This window comes from Mirounga angustirostris, unplaced genomic scaffold (genome assembly GCF_029215605.1).
Source record: "Mirounga angustirostris isolate CCGP_5_RB_7025 unplaced genomic scaffold, mMirAng1.0.hap1 SCAF_8, whole genome shotgun sequence".
Classification (NCBI taxonomy): Eukaryota; Metazoa; Chordata; class Mammalia; order Carnivora; family Phocidae; genus Mirounga; species Mirounga angustirostris.
Genome location: NW_026991716.1, coordinates 120177602 through 120194475, shown reverse-complemented (window position 1 = coordinate 120194475; position 16874 = coordinate 120177602). Strand labels below are relative to the sequence as shown.

At 43.4% G+C, this 16874-nt stretch overlaps 1 protein-coding gene across 8 annotated transcripts in view; it reads right to left on the bottom strand.

Moving 5' to 3' along the window:
• Window positions 1–16269, bottom strand: part of HECA (hdc homolog, cell cycle regulator) — a 48385-nt gene extending 32116 nt beyond the window's left edge. For 3 of the 8 annotated variants that reach the window (XR_010413794.1, XM_054505566.2, XM_045865636.3), the window contains exon 1: window positions 15714–16266. Coding sequence is in view for 6 of the 8 variants with exons in the window: in XM_054505566.2 (XP_054361541.1) it covers window positions 15714–15975 (262 nt within the window). In the remaining 2 variants the exon portion in view is untranslated. Of the gene's footprint in view, window positions 1–15713 lie in introns of all 8 variants that reach the window. The other 5 variants (XR_010413795.1, XM_064598166.1, XM_054505567.2 and 2 more) reach the window with 3 other exon arrangements.
• Between the last annotated feature and the right edge of the window lie 605 nt (window positions 16270–16874).

Here is a 16874-nt window from a genome sequence, read left to right as displayed (position 1 = left end):
AAAATGCTTTATAGCGATCCCTCCCAGCCTGGCAGTCACTCTGCTGGGATCCAAGGAGAAAAGACAAAGCTTTTGCCTGGGGGCCACACTGGTCTATTTCTGAAATGCTGCATCAGCAACCAACAAGCAAGTTACAAAATCTGTTGCAACAAGGAAAGACTTGTCAAAGGAGAGAACATGTCTAAGTCTTATACATATCTCAGTAAAAATAAAAACTAGACTCAAGAATCAGTCATGTCTCTGTCCTGTCCAGCAGTTTACCACATATTCACACTCAACACAACCTGCTGTAATATGACTTGTTTTCAAGACAATCTTTCATAAGATTTTCTACTGTTAAGGAAACTCAAAGTTATAGACCCCCACTGAGATATTAAGCCAGTGACGTCATTCTAACTAGACATTCACTCCTTTTCCAATTACTTCTGTGGAACAAAGATGTAACTTATAGTATGGTCACTCTCAAAGACTCAAAACTATTCATTTCTAAACTAGAGGGAAAAAAAATATATACCATTTATAAAATTACCAAAACTCTCTGGAAATTTCTTTTTGCTATAGGAGAATTTGTCACAGTAGATATAATTCTGGGGAAATATATAAATATATATAAATGTATACGATTATATACTAAATGAATTCTAAATCGTATTTCCAATCTGTCAAGAAAAAAACATTTCCAATTAATTCTTTAAAAATTCTTCGAAGTCATCTTTAGATCACATACCTCATGGAAGATTAAAAAGTTATGAGGAAAACTGATTTAGTCCAAAGTCAAAAGTTTCAAATCTGAATATCTCAAGGATGATGTTTACAAAGTGTTTTTAAATCAACCAAATCTCAAGAAAAACAATCATTCAACATATTGATACATTTGCATGCATACATTAATACTTACACATACCAAGCATCATATGCCTATGTAAGTTATTTTGATAAAATCCATAATACAGTTTGATATATCCAAAATTCTTCAGTGTAATTTAAAAGGCAAAATCTAGGGGCGCCTGGGTGGCTCAGTCACTTAAGCATCTGCCTTCAGCTCAGGCCATGATCTCAAGGTCCTGGGATCGAGTCCCATGTCAGGCCCCTTGCTCAACAGGGAGCCTGCTTCTCCCTCTGCCTGCCGCTCCCCCTGCTTGTGCTCTCTCTCTCTGACAAAATCTTTCAAATAAAATAAAATAAACATGCAAAATCTAAAAGGGAGGTAAGGAAACAAATGAAAGCCACATGTAAGCATTTCAAATGCTTTTACAGCAACACTGAACTCCCACTCCATAGGACCCTAGAGGCAGGTAAAGAGCAAAAAGCAGAAAGGCCTGAGTGAATCAAGACACAAACTGAGGCATGATTCAGATCCAGGCGCACACACACATACATCATGCAGCACAACAGCCAAAAGCAAGGCTGTTAATAAAATGGTTAAAATCATAGTGGAATTTGCTGTTATGATGAAACCTGGGGACAAGATGATTCACAGATCCCAACAGAACAATCCCCTAGTCAGCTATCCTCACTCTGCTGAACAGAACCACAGTCCTTCTCCTGGTGGGGTCAGAAAGCTGAGGCAGAAACTCCTAAGAGCTCCTCCCTCGAGGGGCTGGCCTTGCCCTAAGAACAGCCGGCAAGCAACTGCAGATTGTCCTGGAAAACCTGCATAGCAGAGCTCCTATACCTGGACATGGAAAGAAACTCCCCCAATAAGGATTCTGGAAGAATAACATTTGCTGTGAACTCAAGGGGGGAAAGAAAGCCAAGGCCTGGCCTGGGTTCTTCAACACATCAGAGTGTGCATTCAACTCGGTGAGAAGCAGCCACACTACCACAAAGGTAACTAAGAACCAAAAATTCACCCAGAAAACACTAAAACCCCCAAATCATGACCCAACGATTTGCTTTTTCAAACATTTGTTTGCAAAGAGTTGGTCACAAACAATATATCATCTTTATTTTCTACAGATAAGAACATTTGGGCTAAGGGGCACCTGGGTGGCTCTGACTCTTGATTTCAGCTCAGGTCATGATCTCAGGGTCCTGAGATCTCTTGCTCTCTCAAATAAATAAATAAATAAATAAAATCTTTAAAAACAAAACAAAACATTTGGGCCGAGAAAAGTTCATTGGTCTTGCAAAATGCCAGATCTCAAGTTATGACCTATGTCTGTCAAATCTTACACTCTCTGGAACAAGCAGTGAGTTTGGGAATCTCTTCCAAATCACAGCCATTTGAGAAGCACAAGGGCCGACTAGATCAGCATGATGCATGGGGGTGCAAATAAATTTTGGTTTGACTGAATGCTATATCTTCATTTTATTAACATACAAATGTAATTTCAATCCAAGTGCCACAATGAGAAAAATGAGTTCTTGTGACTTGGCACTTAAGGGTGTTATCACAAAGAAGTTATGGGCAATTTAGCCTTACGAGGACTGAGTCTGCAGCTTTGTTCTTTTTTTTTTTTTTAAGATTTTATTTATTTATTTGAGAGAGAGAGCATGAGAGGGGGGAGGGTCAGAGGGAGAAGCAGACTCCCCGCTGAGCAGGGAGCCCGATGCGGGACTCGATCCTGGGTCTCCAGGATCATGACCTGAGCCGAAGGCAGTTGCCCAACCAACTGAGCCACCCAAGCGCCCTGCAGCTTCATTCTTGAGAAGAGGTGATAAGTAACTAATGGACCTTTATCTACAAGTTGCAAAGTCCTACGTAGCTAGAATAAAAAGTGCAAGGTATTTTAGAAATGTGCAAGACATGACAGGTGTTGAGCACTGTAGCCCAGCTGTCAACTGGACAACAGCGGTCAGGGAAGTGGAGGGTCAGGGAAGGCAACCGAGTCTGTGAAAACAGAGCCTTGAAAATTAAATACAGGGCACCTGGGTGGCTCAGTTGGTTAAGCGACTGCCTTCGGCTCAGATCATGATCCTGGAGTCCCGGGATCAGTCCCGCATCGGGCTCCCTGCTCGGCAGGGAGTCTGCTTCTCCCTCTGACCCTCCCCCCTCTCATGTGCTTGCTCTCTCTCATTCTTTCTCTCTCAAATAAATAAATAAAATCTTGAAAAAAAAAAAAGAAAATTAAATACAAAAAGGGAACAGAACCTCACTACCGTTAAGAGCACTACTGTGCACTGATATCCAAGTGAACGCAGTCATTAACCTTATGCCATGCCCACACTGCTTTGCCTGCGAGTACCATCAAACAGGCTCCTTTCCTCAAGCTCCCTACCTTTCTCCTGAGTTCTCTATGTGGATGTTCTGTGATCATACAAAACCGTAACATTTCTAACCAGCAAGCTCATCTGAAATAAGACAAAAGATAAACAACAGACCAGGGAAAATGTACATCAAAAAAGTATCCTGAATATACAAAAACTTTGTGCAAATCAGTAAGAACACAAACATCCCACTAGTGAAATGAACAAAAAGCACAAAGAGGAAAACACCACGAACGAGCAGTATACATATAAAGGCACTCGCTCACTGACAATCCACCAAATGCAAATAAAAATAACAATGAGATGTAACTGTTCATCTATCTGATGGGTGGAGATGAAAATGATCATCAAAACCCAGGCTGAGGACTGTGAAGAAAGGCGCACCCCATGCAGAGCCAGTGGTCATGCAAACAGGTAAACCCTTTCTAGAGGGCACTTTGGCACTTCGTCTGGAAGCCTTAAAAACCACATGCCTTGGGCACCTGAGTGGCTCAGCTTAGGTCACGATCCTAGGGTCCCGGGATCAAGTCCCACATCGGGCTCCCTGCTCAGCAGGGAGTCTGCTTCTCCCTCTCCCTCTGCCTGCTGCTCTGCCTATTTGTGCTCGCTCTCTCTCTCTCTCTCTCTCTCTCACTCTCAAATAAATAAATAAAATCTTTAAAAAAAAACACACATGCCTCGTGACCAGTGATCCCACATCTAGGGCTTTAGCCTACAGTCCATTAAAAACAGGAAGTGTCAGTCCAAATGTTCACAACCTCCACAATTCCAACACCAGGAAATCCTTCCAACATAATGAGAAGGAATCAAATCAACATGAATGGAAAACGTATGAGTGAAGTGCTTCCTTGGTCAAGTGTTTTGTTTCACAAATGTAATTTCAGTTCAAGTACCCAAATGATAAGCATAAGGCCTTTTAAAAGTAATTTAAGGGCGCCTGGGTGGCTCAGTCGTTAAGCGTCTGCCTTCGGCTCAGGTCATGATCCCAGGGTCCTGGGATCGAGTCCCACATTGGGCTCCCCGCTCGGCGGGAAGCCTGCTTCTCCCTCTCCCACTCTCCCTGCTTGTGTTCCCTCTCTCACTGTCTCTCTCTCTGTTAAAAAATAAATAAAATCTTAAAAAAAAAAAAAAGTAATTTAAACAGCCCTATTGCTTCCTTGAGGTTTTCATACTGCATTTAAATCCTCTACTTAAAAACGTGTTCCTTATTTATACACATGCACGGTGTCAAGATGGGCCCAATATGACACAGGATCAAACTGTGGTATCAGGGTCAGGCACATCTCTGTAACCCAAATATGCCTTTCTGCAAAAAGGGAAAGACGCCTTATCTGGAGCTCAGTGTCCTCATCCTCAAGTGCAGACTGCCGACTGCTGGGTGTCGTATCTGGCTCCTAGAAAGCACTCAATAATGGGCAGTTGTGGTATCATCATTGTTCCAATTGCTGGAAGCAGCTGCTTCTCCTTTCTGTGGATTCTATGGGTTCTGTAGCTCTAACACACCTCGCACCCGGGAATCTTACCCAATTTGCTCTGGAAGCAAGACATCATCTGCACATCTAAAACTAAATGCCTAGGGCGCCTGGGTGGCTCAGATGGTTAAGCGTCTGCCTTCGGCTCAGGTCATGATCCCAGGGTTCTGGGATCAAGCCCCACATCGGGCTCCTGGCTCAGTGGGGAGTCCGCTTCTCCCTCTCCCTCTGCTTCTCCCACTGCTCATGCTCTCTCTCTATATATATCTCTGTGTCTCAAACAAATTAATAAAACTAAATGCCTAATATAGCGGCACCGTATCATTACAGGGCTAACAGCACTGCAACATGTAAGCACTGCCCCCCTGAGAACAGATCTGAAGAGCTTGAAACCACTTGGAGTCGTTTCTGGAGCTGCCCCTGTGTTAGATGCACACATTTTCACCTCTACCAGAGGAGGACACCTCCCATTTCTCGATGCCAGGCTCTCTCCTGGCTTCTGGCAGCACTGTGTGTGTTCAGTAACAACCGTCACCAACCATCCTCAGCTCAGCCTCTCAGATTACAAACTGCACATGCTGCCAATCAAAAATAGCCAGAACTCGATTCTGTACATTCCCCAGTTTCCACTTCTGCCCAGACACTGAGCTTCATCAGGCACTGATACATAACAAGTAATGTGTCACTTTAATAAGTTGTACAATAATAGAGTTCTACTAAAATATTATACTGAAATAACCACATTCAGGAGTGCTCATTTAGAAATCTTAAAGACTTTGTGATTTAGTTTCAACATGAGTGTCAAAAGACTCTCCTGAGATGCTTTTATAACTTGAAAGGACATGGATCTGAAGTATCATCAAACTTATGCTTATCCCTAGGGAAAAAGCTACATTTTAAATCTGGCAAATACCTTCCTTACTTATATGAACAATTTGATACCCTGTTAACTTTTGCCTAAACTTATCCTTTTTCTCAGTTTTTTAAAGGCATATGCTTTAAGACCATCTATTTCTAATAAATTTCCAACAAAATCAAAATTAAAAATCCTGAATTATGACACTGTCTTTTGCAATCTGACTACCTGTAATTGCTATCACGGGGGTAATGTGATCTGAACTGCAAAATATTTTGAAGAGATCAAGAATGTGCCACTGTAGCCTAAAAATTATTTTCAGCTGAAGGCATTTGAGTTCTTGAAATCTCTTGTCTGCCTAAAAGCAGAGCCTCTCAAAAGAACTGACTTAAGTCTCCTCATAGGAGCAATCAGGGAAGACTGACTTTTTTTTTTAATTTTTTTATTCTTATGTTAATCCCCCTACATTACATCATTAATTCTAGATGAAGTGTTCCATGATTCATTGTTTGTGCATAACACCCAGTGCTCCATGCAGAACGTGCCCTCTTTAGTACCTGTCACCAGGCTAACCCATCCTCCCACCCCCCCTCCCCTCTAGAACCCTCAGTTTGTTTTTTAGAGTCCATCGTCTCTCATGGTTCGGGAAGACTGACTCTTATCACCAGAGAGAAGTCTCCATACCACACCTAAGCAGACATTGCCACAAAACTATCATCTCTCTCATCTATTCTCTAAGGGCCCATTTATCTTTCCAGAAAGTTATTTCTTTTCCTATAGGTGCCCATTTTCCTCTCCCCTTCTCTTTTTAAGAAGTCATCTGTTTTCCCGTGCCTTTCTCCCCTCCCTTTCTCCTATTAAGGTGGTATATAAGCCATAAATTCTAACCCCCACTCTGAGTCAAATTCTTTTCCTGTGATTAAATGTCTTTTCCCTTATTATCTTTTGGTGGCTTAATTTGCAGACCCCAATTATTACACCTAAGAGGATGGAGGAAAATCTTTTCCTCCTGACAACTTAAATCTACAGATTACATTATATATATGAGTGTATATGAAAATCATGCTAACTTTATTAATTGCAGTCAAAGCAATTATATGATTAACATTTAACACTTCCTCTTTAAGTCTTCCTCTTTTCTTTAAACTTCCTCTGAATCTTTGTTTCTAACTCTTGTTTTCAAGTATTATCCTCATAAGTATAATTTAGCAGAAAGAATCTGTTTCCCTTTTCTACTTCTAATAAATCAGGACATAATTAAGTAAGCATTAGAAACACTACTCTCTGCCGTTTTATAAAAATACTCTAGTACAGGGCGCCTGGGTGGCTCGGTTAAGCATCTGCCTTTGGCTCAGGTCATGATCCCAGGGTCCTGGGATTGAGCCCCACATCAGGCTCCCTGCTCAGCGGGGAGCCTGCTTCTCCCTCTCCCTCTGCCCAACGCTCTGCCTGCTTGTGCTCTCTGTCAAATAAATAAATAAAATCTTTAAAAAAAAAAAAAAAACACTCTAGTACAATGGAACTGAAACATCCTGTTGATTAAATAAAGCAAGTTGCTATTTCACCAACCACTGAGAACTGGAAGCTTTCTAAAATATACAGAATGAAACACACACACACACACACAAAGTTACTTTGTACAAAACAATGAGAGCCAACCACAACCACAGTTTGTTTTAAAACTGATCCAATGATGATAAAAATAGAAAGACAAACTAAGAAAATTAATCCAACCTGGCACAGAGATATATATATATATATATACTTTCTACGGAGATATGAAAAATAAACCATAGGAACAGCTCTCCCTCCAGAGAAAACCCCTTCTGCTCAGATGGCCCCAACCACTCCTTGGCAGTTGGTTCTCTTAAGTTAACCTCAATTAGCTAACCTTCCATGGCTCAGAAAGCACAGGGATGCTGGTGCCCACAATGAAGACAGACTCTCCCCTAACAGCCGTGGGTACTGTGCCCACTGCTTTACTGAAAAACCAGAATCAAGGGTCCATGGCAGGTTGGGCCAATAATCCTTGACTAGTTGTATCCAAAGAAAAATTGCTAAAATACCAGTCTATTGAAATTACAACTCTATCAGCTTGTCAGCAACGTATAATGACAAACCAACTAAACGAACCTACACCCTTTTGCAGGTGCAGCTGACCATGTATGTGCCTGCTTACAAACCTCAAGGACGGTCCTCTACTGGCTACAAAACATCCAGATTTGACCATCTGGCACCACTCCCTTTCCAGCCTCCTGTCCTACCGCTGCGCCTGAGACCAGTCAGAAACTCCTGGCAGCAACCAGAATTTAAGTCTCATTCTCACCTCCCTCTGTTTGAAACATCTTCCCTTTGCTTTCAGAGCTAACTGCTTCCTGCAAGACTCAGCTCAAATATCCCCTCCTCCAGGAAACAAATCATTTCCTCCACTGGGCATCCGTAGCACATTATCATGGCTCCTGGTGTTCACATGTCTCTGTCCCAACTTCACCATGAGCCTGTAGGAATGTAGATTCTGATGCGTTCAAGTACAATTCAACGTTAAACTTCCAATTATAGAATAGACCATAGCATAGGCACATAATAAATGTTTAGTAAATGGATGTGTACACAGATGAACAAAACAATGAATAAGCAAACAAATAAAACACTTGAACTAATGAACTTTCTAGTTGTGGCCTGGAGAGAGGGGATATTAATATGTCAGTAATATTAAGCCCTGGCTGATCCCCAAAGAATACCCTGAGCTCCCCACCTCCTGTCAGCTACTCTTCAACTCCACGTTTATTTCACTTCTCCATATCATAATACAATTCCATCTTTTTGGTTTTTTTAAGATTTATTTATTTGGTGGGGAGCGGGGAGGCAGAGAGAGAGGGAGAGAGAATCTCCAGCAGACTCCTTGCCGAGTACAGAGTCCGACACGGGGCTCAATCTCACGACCCTTAAGATCATGACCTGAGCCAAAACCAACAGTCAGGAGACTTACTGGCTGAGCCACCCAGGGGCCCCACAATCCCCACCTTTAATCTAAATTTTTATCACCTCAGAAGCTCCAGCTCTTTATTTCTAAGCTACCCTTGTGTAGTGTACATGTAATAACCTACTTGTACTGGTTTCTATAAAGGCTCCCCGTAGACGATAAGCCCCTTGGGCCCAATTCTTTTGTCCTTGTAATCCCAGAGCCTAACACAGTGCCTGACAAATAGCAGGCACTCAATACCTGAGATGAATAAATAAATGAAGGAAGGAGGATATAACAATTTTCACATTTTGCTTTTTACTTTTTTTTTTCTTTTCTGATAAATCATCTGATTTTTCCAGGTAAACTATAATCAAAGAGAGATGATGAGGGAAGAACAGATCACCTGTAATCAAATCAGTGCTTGAATAATAACCTGTATGAAATCAGTCTTTTCTTATATTAATATTCACAGACCCTTCACCACCATCTTACTGTCTCTTGGTGTCTGTTCTCAATGCAGAATAGTTTAAAAGTCTTGTAACTGAATAAAGTTGAACACATCACAAAACTTATAAACCTATTACTGATAGTGCCCATATCTGCCAGGCCCTAAGCCAAGATCTTTAATACAGTTCTTCTTCATCTTCAAAAACACTGTAAAGGGTTGTGTTTAGAGAAAATGGAGTCTGAGAAAGGTTACATAACATGCCCCAAAGTCACTTTGCTAGTAAACTGGGGCACCTAGGTTTATACCCACACCTATTCAGACCGCATGCTTATTGACTAAAACTTTAAAATTTTTAGGCCTTATTTCTTAAGATTAGAATAATGTTGCAGCCAGAATTTCAAAAGCCTGTGTTTTCATCTTCCCTATTACCAACTGCTAAAATACCACTCACCATTATTAGGTATCTTGTTGAATCCTTGTTAGCCACCAAATCACTAAAGAGCACAGAAGTCCCCAAAAGAAATAAATGCAGCTTTGGAAAGTCCCCTTAAGTGCGGTAGCATCCGCTCCGGGCTCTTGATCCTACTGGGGCCCTCTTACTGCTGAGACAGTCGGGGATACCAGCAATTCTCCAGCATGCCTAGAAACAACAAGAACTGGAGACTAGTGAGGCTATCGGGAAAGGACACTCTGACCACAGCAGGGTCAAAATGCTACAATTTTTCTATGAGACAATCTGTCAGCATGTATTAATTATTAAAAAAAAAAAAAATGCCTATCCTTTGAAACAGCAAGTCCACAGGTAAAAAAAAGAATTTACCCTAAGCAAGTAATTGGGTAATGCCTACGGATGTATAAATAAGAACCTAAAGGTCAGACAATAGTAGAATGATCAAATTATCCAAGATGCAAACATATGATGGCATGTAATGCAGTCATTGAAATGGTGATGCACCTGTGTATTTACCACTCTGCTAAAACGTCTACAAAATACTGCATATGTACAACACAGATTATAAAATATATTATCCTTGGGTGCCTGGGTGGCTCAGTTGGTTAAGCGACTGCCTTCGGCTCAGGTCATGATCCCGGGGTCCTGGGATCGAGTCCCGCATTGGGCTCCCTGCTCTGCGGGGAGCCTGCTTCTCCCTCTCCCACTCCCCCTGCTTGTGTTCCCTCTCTCGCTGTGTCTCTCTCTGTCAAATAAATAAATAAAATCTTTAAAAATAAAATAAAATAAAATATATTATCCTTTTTGAAAACTGTATACTTTTGAAAATCTGTAAGAGAAAAAATTAAAAGTGTACAAGAATATGCATTAAAATGTTAACAATGGTGATCTAAGTGGTAGGATTATGGGTTTGACTAGAAAGTCAAAGAGAACTTCACCTATCTTATTTTTTTAAATCCACAATGGCCATTTTATTATTGCTAAAATAATGAAATAACAAAACATTTGTAATTAAATCAATCCCTTAAAAATGCCAAAGACATCGTGAGCAACAATCAGATTTTTTTTTCCCTAAAGTTTTCCTTTTGATGCCTTCAAGTTTTTTAAATTGTTCATAGCTAAGCCTGGAGTAAATTCGTAGGAGGATTAAGCTGGAAGAGACTTCCCAGTTTTATCTCCTGTTTTCAATTCTCTACAGAATGATATATATTCTTGGACTTACAGGAAAGCTGACATTGAAGGTTTAGTTTCTAGAATTTAAACTCAGGTCCTCTAACAAGAAGGAAAGAGTAAGGACTGTGCACAAAACTCCATCAGCAGAACACAGAATAGTTCTTAAAAGTGCACAAGATGAATCTTTGATGGATGAGGCAATATTTTCTACCAATCCCCATTACAAAAGCGGATTTTAAAAGACAAGGTCCAAAAGTAGCAGATATTTTTAAAGACCTGACAAAATTAACTTCTAAATAAGGCAAGAAAATGTCTTCCAAGATGACAATCACACTCAACATACCTCAGACCTGCAATAAATATTCCTTGATTTGAAAATAAACAGCAAACACTCTTCATTTTTCTTCTGATGAATATAGATAACTTAAATGTAGTAAGAACTCAAGTAAACACCTAAAAAGAGAAAATTTAAAATATACTACAAACCTGGGATTATACAGAATGTGTTCACTGGCCTAAGTATGCAGAAAAGCACAAATCTTGTTTATAAGGAACAGGTGGAGTTCCAAAAACCTACCTGTAAAGATGTATGGAATTCGGAACACATTTCCTATCAAAACAATGTCACACTGGTTGTGAACTCCCAGCCTGATCCATAAAGGGTAGTGAGAACTATTTATCCCACAGCTGTGTCTTAGGTCAATGGCACTAGTGGTCTAAGTGAAGAAACAGGTAATGCTAGGGAATTAAAAGGGCTCTCCTTCCCTCGGAGCAGAGAGCTCTCAGCTGAGTCCCTCTCCAGAGGCTCACCAGCTAAGAGATGCCGCAACTCCCCAGGTCATACCCTCTTTCTGGGGGCAGCCCATGTCCAAATGACTAATCAACAGGGGACAACGAGTTTAAAGGTCCTGCTTCCATGCCTCAAGGTGAGATAACTCTGCAGGACCATCCCAGCTCCAGAGGGCCCAGCTGTTAACTGCACAGCAGTTCAACTCCTCCCCCTCTGTTCAATCCTGCTTCCCTCACTGCCCAGCTAGGGCATTTCCAGTAGAATTCCCACATGTAAAATCTCTGTTTCAAAGACTATTTCCAGAATCTGCCAAATAACACTTAGTAAGCTCATATTATAAGTCAAACACTGTATATGTATATATAATACATAAGTAGTATATCTGTAATATATGATAGATCTTACTGTATATGTACGGGTAGGTGCTATAATCCCATTTTAAATATGCAGAAATTGAGTCTCAGAGAAGTCAAATGACTTGCCCAAGATCATATGGCAAGTAATTTGAGGAGCCAGGATGGGAATCTACGCCTACCAAATGCACAACCAATCACTATGTAAACTAGCTCCATTTACTATAAAGTGTCGCTGAATGGATTAAAAGGCAGATTCAGCTACCCAGGGGTTCTGGTGGCAGTCAGGAATGAGTGGAATGGTGAACCACGGTCATTCATAAAACAGGAATTAATAAAAGGACTTGGGATCCAGGCCCACTGAAAACTAGATACTATGATCAAGGGTTCATATATTTTTAGGCCTTTGGCGAAAAAGCAGTGGCCTAATGGAAACAGAATTCCAGAATGAAACTGCATAGTTATAATCTACTGCATGATTACTAGATCCTAAAAATAATGATTGGCAAATCTTGTCCACCTACAATCAAAATGCTACAATACGTACACAGATGTTTACTATGTAGGAATAGGATGGCACTTTTACAATCTTTTACTCCACTTCCTACAAAAAGCTTCATTAACCAGTATCTAAAAATGTACTAATAAACTTATCAGGAGTACAAAGTCCTTACAATTAATATTTATCTTACTCAACTGCAACCAGTTCAATTTCTTCACCTACAATCATACCATAGCTTCCCCAGCTTTCCCTAACTAGCAGTCTTCTTTTATAGAATAAGCAGCTATTTATACCTACTGACAAACAGTGAACAACTAAGAACTCGTATTACCCTTCCCTGATGGCCATAATGCCCAAGAACTACAAGACATAAAACAATTCTATAAACTCCAAACAAGCACAAACTACAACTACTATTAACTTCATATAATTGGCATGCTTGCAGATATAGATCACAACTGAGTTGCGCAGTGAGAACAAACCCTTTAAAATTTTAAGAGAATTCAGATTTATTACATCCTTAGAATTATTTTATTTGTAATATTCGTAACTGCAAAATCTAATGTCACAGTTAAATAAAAAAAATTGAAATATACTTAGAAATACTATACTAGGGGTGGCTCAGTCAGTTAGGCAGTTAAGCATCTGCCCAGGTCATGATCTTGGGGTCCTGGGATCAAATCCCATGTTGTCAGGCTCCCTGCTCAGTGGGGAGTCTGCTTCTCCCTCTCCCTCTGACCCTCCCCACCCTGCTCATGCTCTCTCTCAAGTAAATAATCTTTTAAAAAACTGGGGTGCCTGGGTGGCCCAGTCGGTTAAGCGTCTGCCTTCAGCTCAGGTCATGATCCCAGAGTCCTGGGATCAAGCCCCGCATCGGGCTCCCTGCTCTGTGGGGAACCTGCTTCTCCCTCTGCCTGCTGCTCTCCTTGCTTGTGCTCTGTCAAATAAATAAATAAAATATTAAAAAAAAAAGAAAGATAGGACTTTTGATGCCTTTGATGCTTCTCCCTCTCCCTCTGCTGTTCTCCCTGCTCATTCTCTCTTACTCTCTAATACATAAATAAATCTTTAAAAAAAAAAAAGAAAAATACTATACTAGTCCAACTGATGTCATTCTAAAATTCAAAAATAATTGGGCCTTATCAGTTGATTCTTGAGAGTTTGCGTATCTGTTGCCCTTTCCTTTAAAATTCACCCATGTCACCTCTCCCACCCCAACATTATAAAGCACAGCTTTAAATGGCAAAAAAAAAAAAAAAAAAAAGGCATTTGTAATTTCCTTATCAATTTTGCACACTGTAGGCCTTAGCATCCATGTTCGGTTATCAATTGCAGTGAGAAGTTCTTCAAATTAAGGTGGATCATTCACTGAGACTTCATACCATGTCAGAACCAAATGCAGCATCATAAAATACAGCTCACTGATCAAAGTCTGTACCTTCTCTAACCCTGACTATGGCAATGTTTGGCCCATTTCTTCACCCTTTTCCCCATTCATTTCATAAAACAAGCTCCAAATCAGAAATACACAGCTTCACACAGACATATACAGAACTGTTAAATATACCTGAGCTTGCCATTTCAGAGGAAAGTAATAACAGGGACACCATAACCAGCTTGAAGTTTACAAAGGAGGAGGTATCACCAGCCTAAGAAAAAAAATTTCTTCATGCCACCTTAAAGTGGTCTAATCTTTAAAACATTTTTTTATTTATATTCAATTAATTAGCAGAGAGTGCATTATTAGTTTCAGAGATCAGTGAAAGTAGTCTAATCTTCTGGAGAAAAAGGAAACCGACAACTTGAAGCTTCCATACAGACACACACACACACATAAAAAAAAAGGGTAAGCCAGACCACCACCAGAACTGGAATGCAAGCTCCATGAGGACCAGGATGTCCTCTCTTGATTACCACTGTACCCTTTAATACTTAGCACAGTAGTAGTAACACTGTAAGTGCTTAATATTTTATGAAGGAGCAAATGACAGCTATCATTCATTGATCACTTTTCTTGAGGAACTTTACTAAGCATGTTAGAAATCTAACAAGACTTTAAAACAAGAACTGGGAACTGGGCAAGAAAGTGACACTCCAAGCCTCACAATAACCTTATGAGTGAGCCAATGTAATACATATATGTATTTCCCCCCCCCCCCCCAATTTTAAAGGCAAGGAAATCAGATCTGAGAAAGACCAACCTTCCTAAGAAGGCAGAGCTCTAAGGGCCGAGCCATCAAGTCTGTCTTCCTTCCCCTCTGCCACATCAATACCAAAATGAAGTTTAGCACTTGGAAAACAAAAGAACATGGAGAAGATAGCCTGGTCAAAAACTGTATTATCACACATTCAAAACCAGGATGTCTGTTCCTGGAAAAAAGAAAAACCCTCCTCTTTCAATATTGCAGAGACACAGCCAACGGGGCCTATGGTCCTGTTCTTAACGGGCACACTTCAATCTTCTATGTTCAGAGCACTGTGGGGTTAAGTGCAGGTGCCCGTTTAAAAAGTGATCTGCATAAAGAATGGCTTTAAAAGCTGAAAAGCTACAAGTTAAAAGCCAGATATAAAGATCCTAATCTCCCCTCATTAAATTATACCTCTATTCCCTTCCCTGAAAAACTGCCTGACCAGAGGAATTCAAAGAACTGTCCAAGTAAGAAAAAAGTGTTCGCCTAGCACTCTGTAACGAAAACCATGTCTCTGCAGTGACCACGGCAATCGTGTCACACCTTCGCTATTCCCTAAGTACCCCGACAAAGGTGCACTCAGGCACCACCTAAGATTAGTAGGCTTCCTTTTAAAACTGTGAAACAGAATCGTATAGAGCATGATTTTTTTTTCAACTCCGGTCTGAGAACGGAAGTCAAGTTCAGATTCTCTTCCTTCCTCAAGCGAGCAGGAGAATTAAAGAGCGCGCGCGCGCACAAGCACGCACACACACGCCCTATAGTAAAAATGTCTCGGGGCCTCTTCACCTGTGGCAACTGCGGCGGCGAGCCTGGATTTGCTGGGATTTAAGGCTCTTCCTCACTCGGGAGGAAAGACGAGGGGGTGAGGGGGACACAGGGAAGAATGAACTGGTGTCTAAGTTTCCAACCGGATCATTCTTTTCAACTTGGGCAGCTCTTTCCAACCCCCCTCCCCCCTTCCCCCACGGCCCGGAGCGCACACACTCGGCCCCGCCAGCACGGGCAGGGCCCGAGGGGAGCACGGCCGCCGCCGAGCACCCCGGCGCCCCTCGGGGTCTGAGGCGCAGCCGCCCCGGGCGCGCGGCCGCGGAGCGGCGCAGACCCCGGGAACGGGCCGCGGATCCGTCGTCGCCGCTAGGCGTGGGGACCTGGAAGGGGCAGCCTCCGCGGGGCGGAGAGGCGGGGTGAGCACTTCCTGACTCTCGCATTGTCCACGCACCGCCCGCGCCGCCCCGGGCCCCGCCACCGCGCCGTCCCCGTCGGGGAGGAAGTTGGCGCTCGCCCCGCCAGCCCCGTCTTACCGTTCTTGGCGTCGCCTGCGGCTGCAGCCCCCGCGGCGGCCGCGGCGTTGGCGGCGCCAGTCCCCGCGCCTCCGGTGCCCGCCGCGCCCCCGGTGCCCGGAGCTCCCGCCGCCGGCGCTCCGCAGCCGGCCGCCGCCGCCAGCCCCCCCCCGGCCGCCGCGCCCGCCGCTGCCAGGGCCCCGGCTCCATTTTCCTGCTCGTCCCCGCTGCTGTTGGCGCGCTTGTTTTTGCGACCGCCTTTGCTGTTTTTGGGGTTGGGCATCTCGCGAGCGTCCAGGTGCCTGGCGTCAGCGAAGGCGGCTCCCCGCCGCACGGCCGCTCCCGGCCCGCGCGGAGCCGGCTCCGGGAGGGAGAGAATGGAGGGCGCGGGCCGGCGCCCGTCTAACCGCGCGGCCCCCGCCGCGCCATCCCGGCCGCCGCGCCCTCTCCGGCTTCCTGGAGCCGGCGCGCAGCCACCCGAGGCTCGCAGCCGCGCGAGCGCCGCGGGCTCGGGACGCGAGCGAGACGCTCCCGAGCCGGAGGGAAAAGGCGGGTCTCCGGCTTGTTTTGATTCGGCTTCGCTGACACGCTCTGGCCCCGCCCCCGCCCGTGACGACACTGGGGATTCGGCCTGGCCACGCCCACCAAGTGACCTCACGGCGGACTGGCCCGCCCGCGTGACGTCACGCCCCCGCTGAGCCGGCCACTTTCTAGTGACGTCATTCTGGCGCCCTCACCGCGGAGCTACTGGGCATCTGCGAAGCGAGCTTCGTGAAGTGGCCCCCAAAGCCTATACGGTGGCATCTCAAGTAGTTATTCGGTGGCCTCCTGACCTTCATGTGATTGAGGCTTAGAACAATATGGTCCGGAAAAATAGGCGGGTGACTAGAACAAGAAGTTAAAACAAAGGATTTCGGATTAATAATCCACCAAAACACCTCACCCTTCAAGATCAGTTTTAGGTTCAGTAATTACAGAAAAAAGATTGAGTTCCCAGACAATGGCAATGAATGAGAAGCCTGCACAGTGTGGTGGTGAAAGTAGTTCGTACCAACAGGACCCACCATCCGGGGATAAAACTCAATGTTGCCTGTGATCCCGAAGCAAGTGGGGGGAAAACGCAACCCCCATGGACAGGGCTGAGCTGCCTTGAAAGAGCGATGGCTGCGTCGTGAGCAGAGT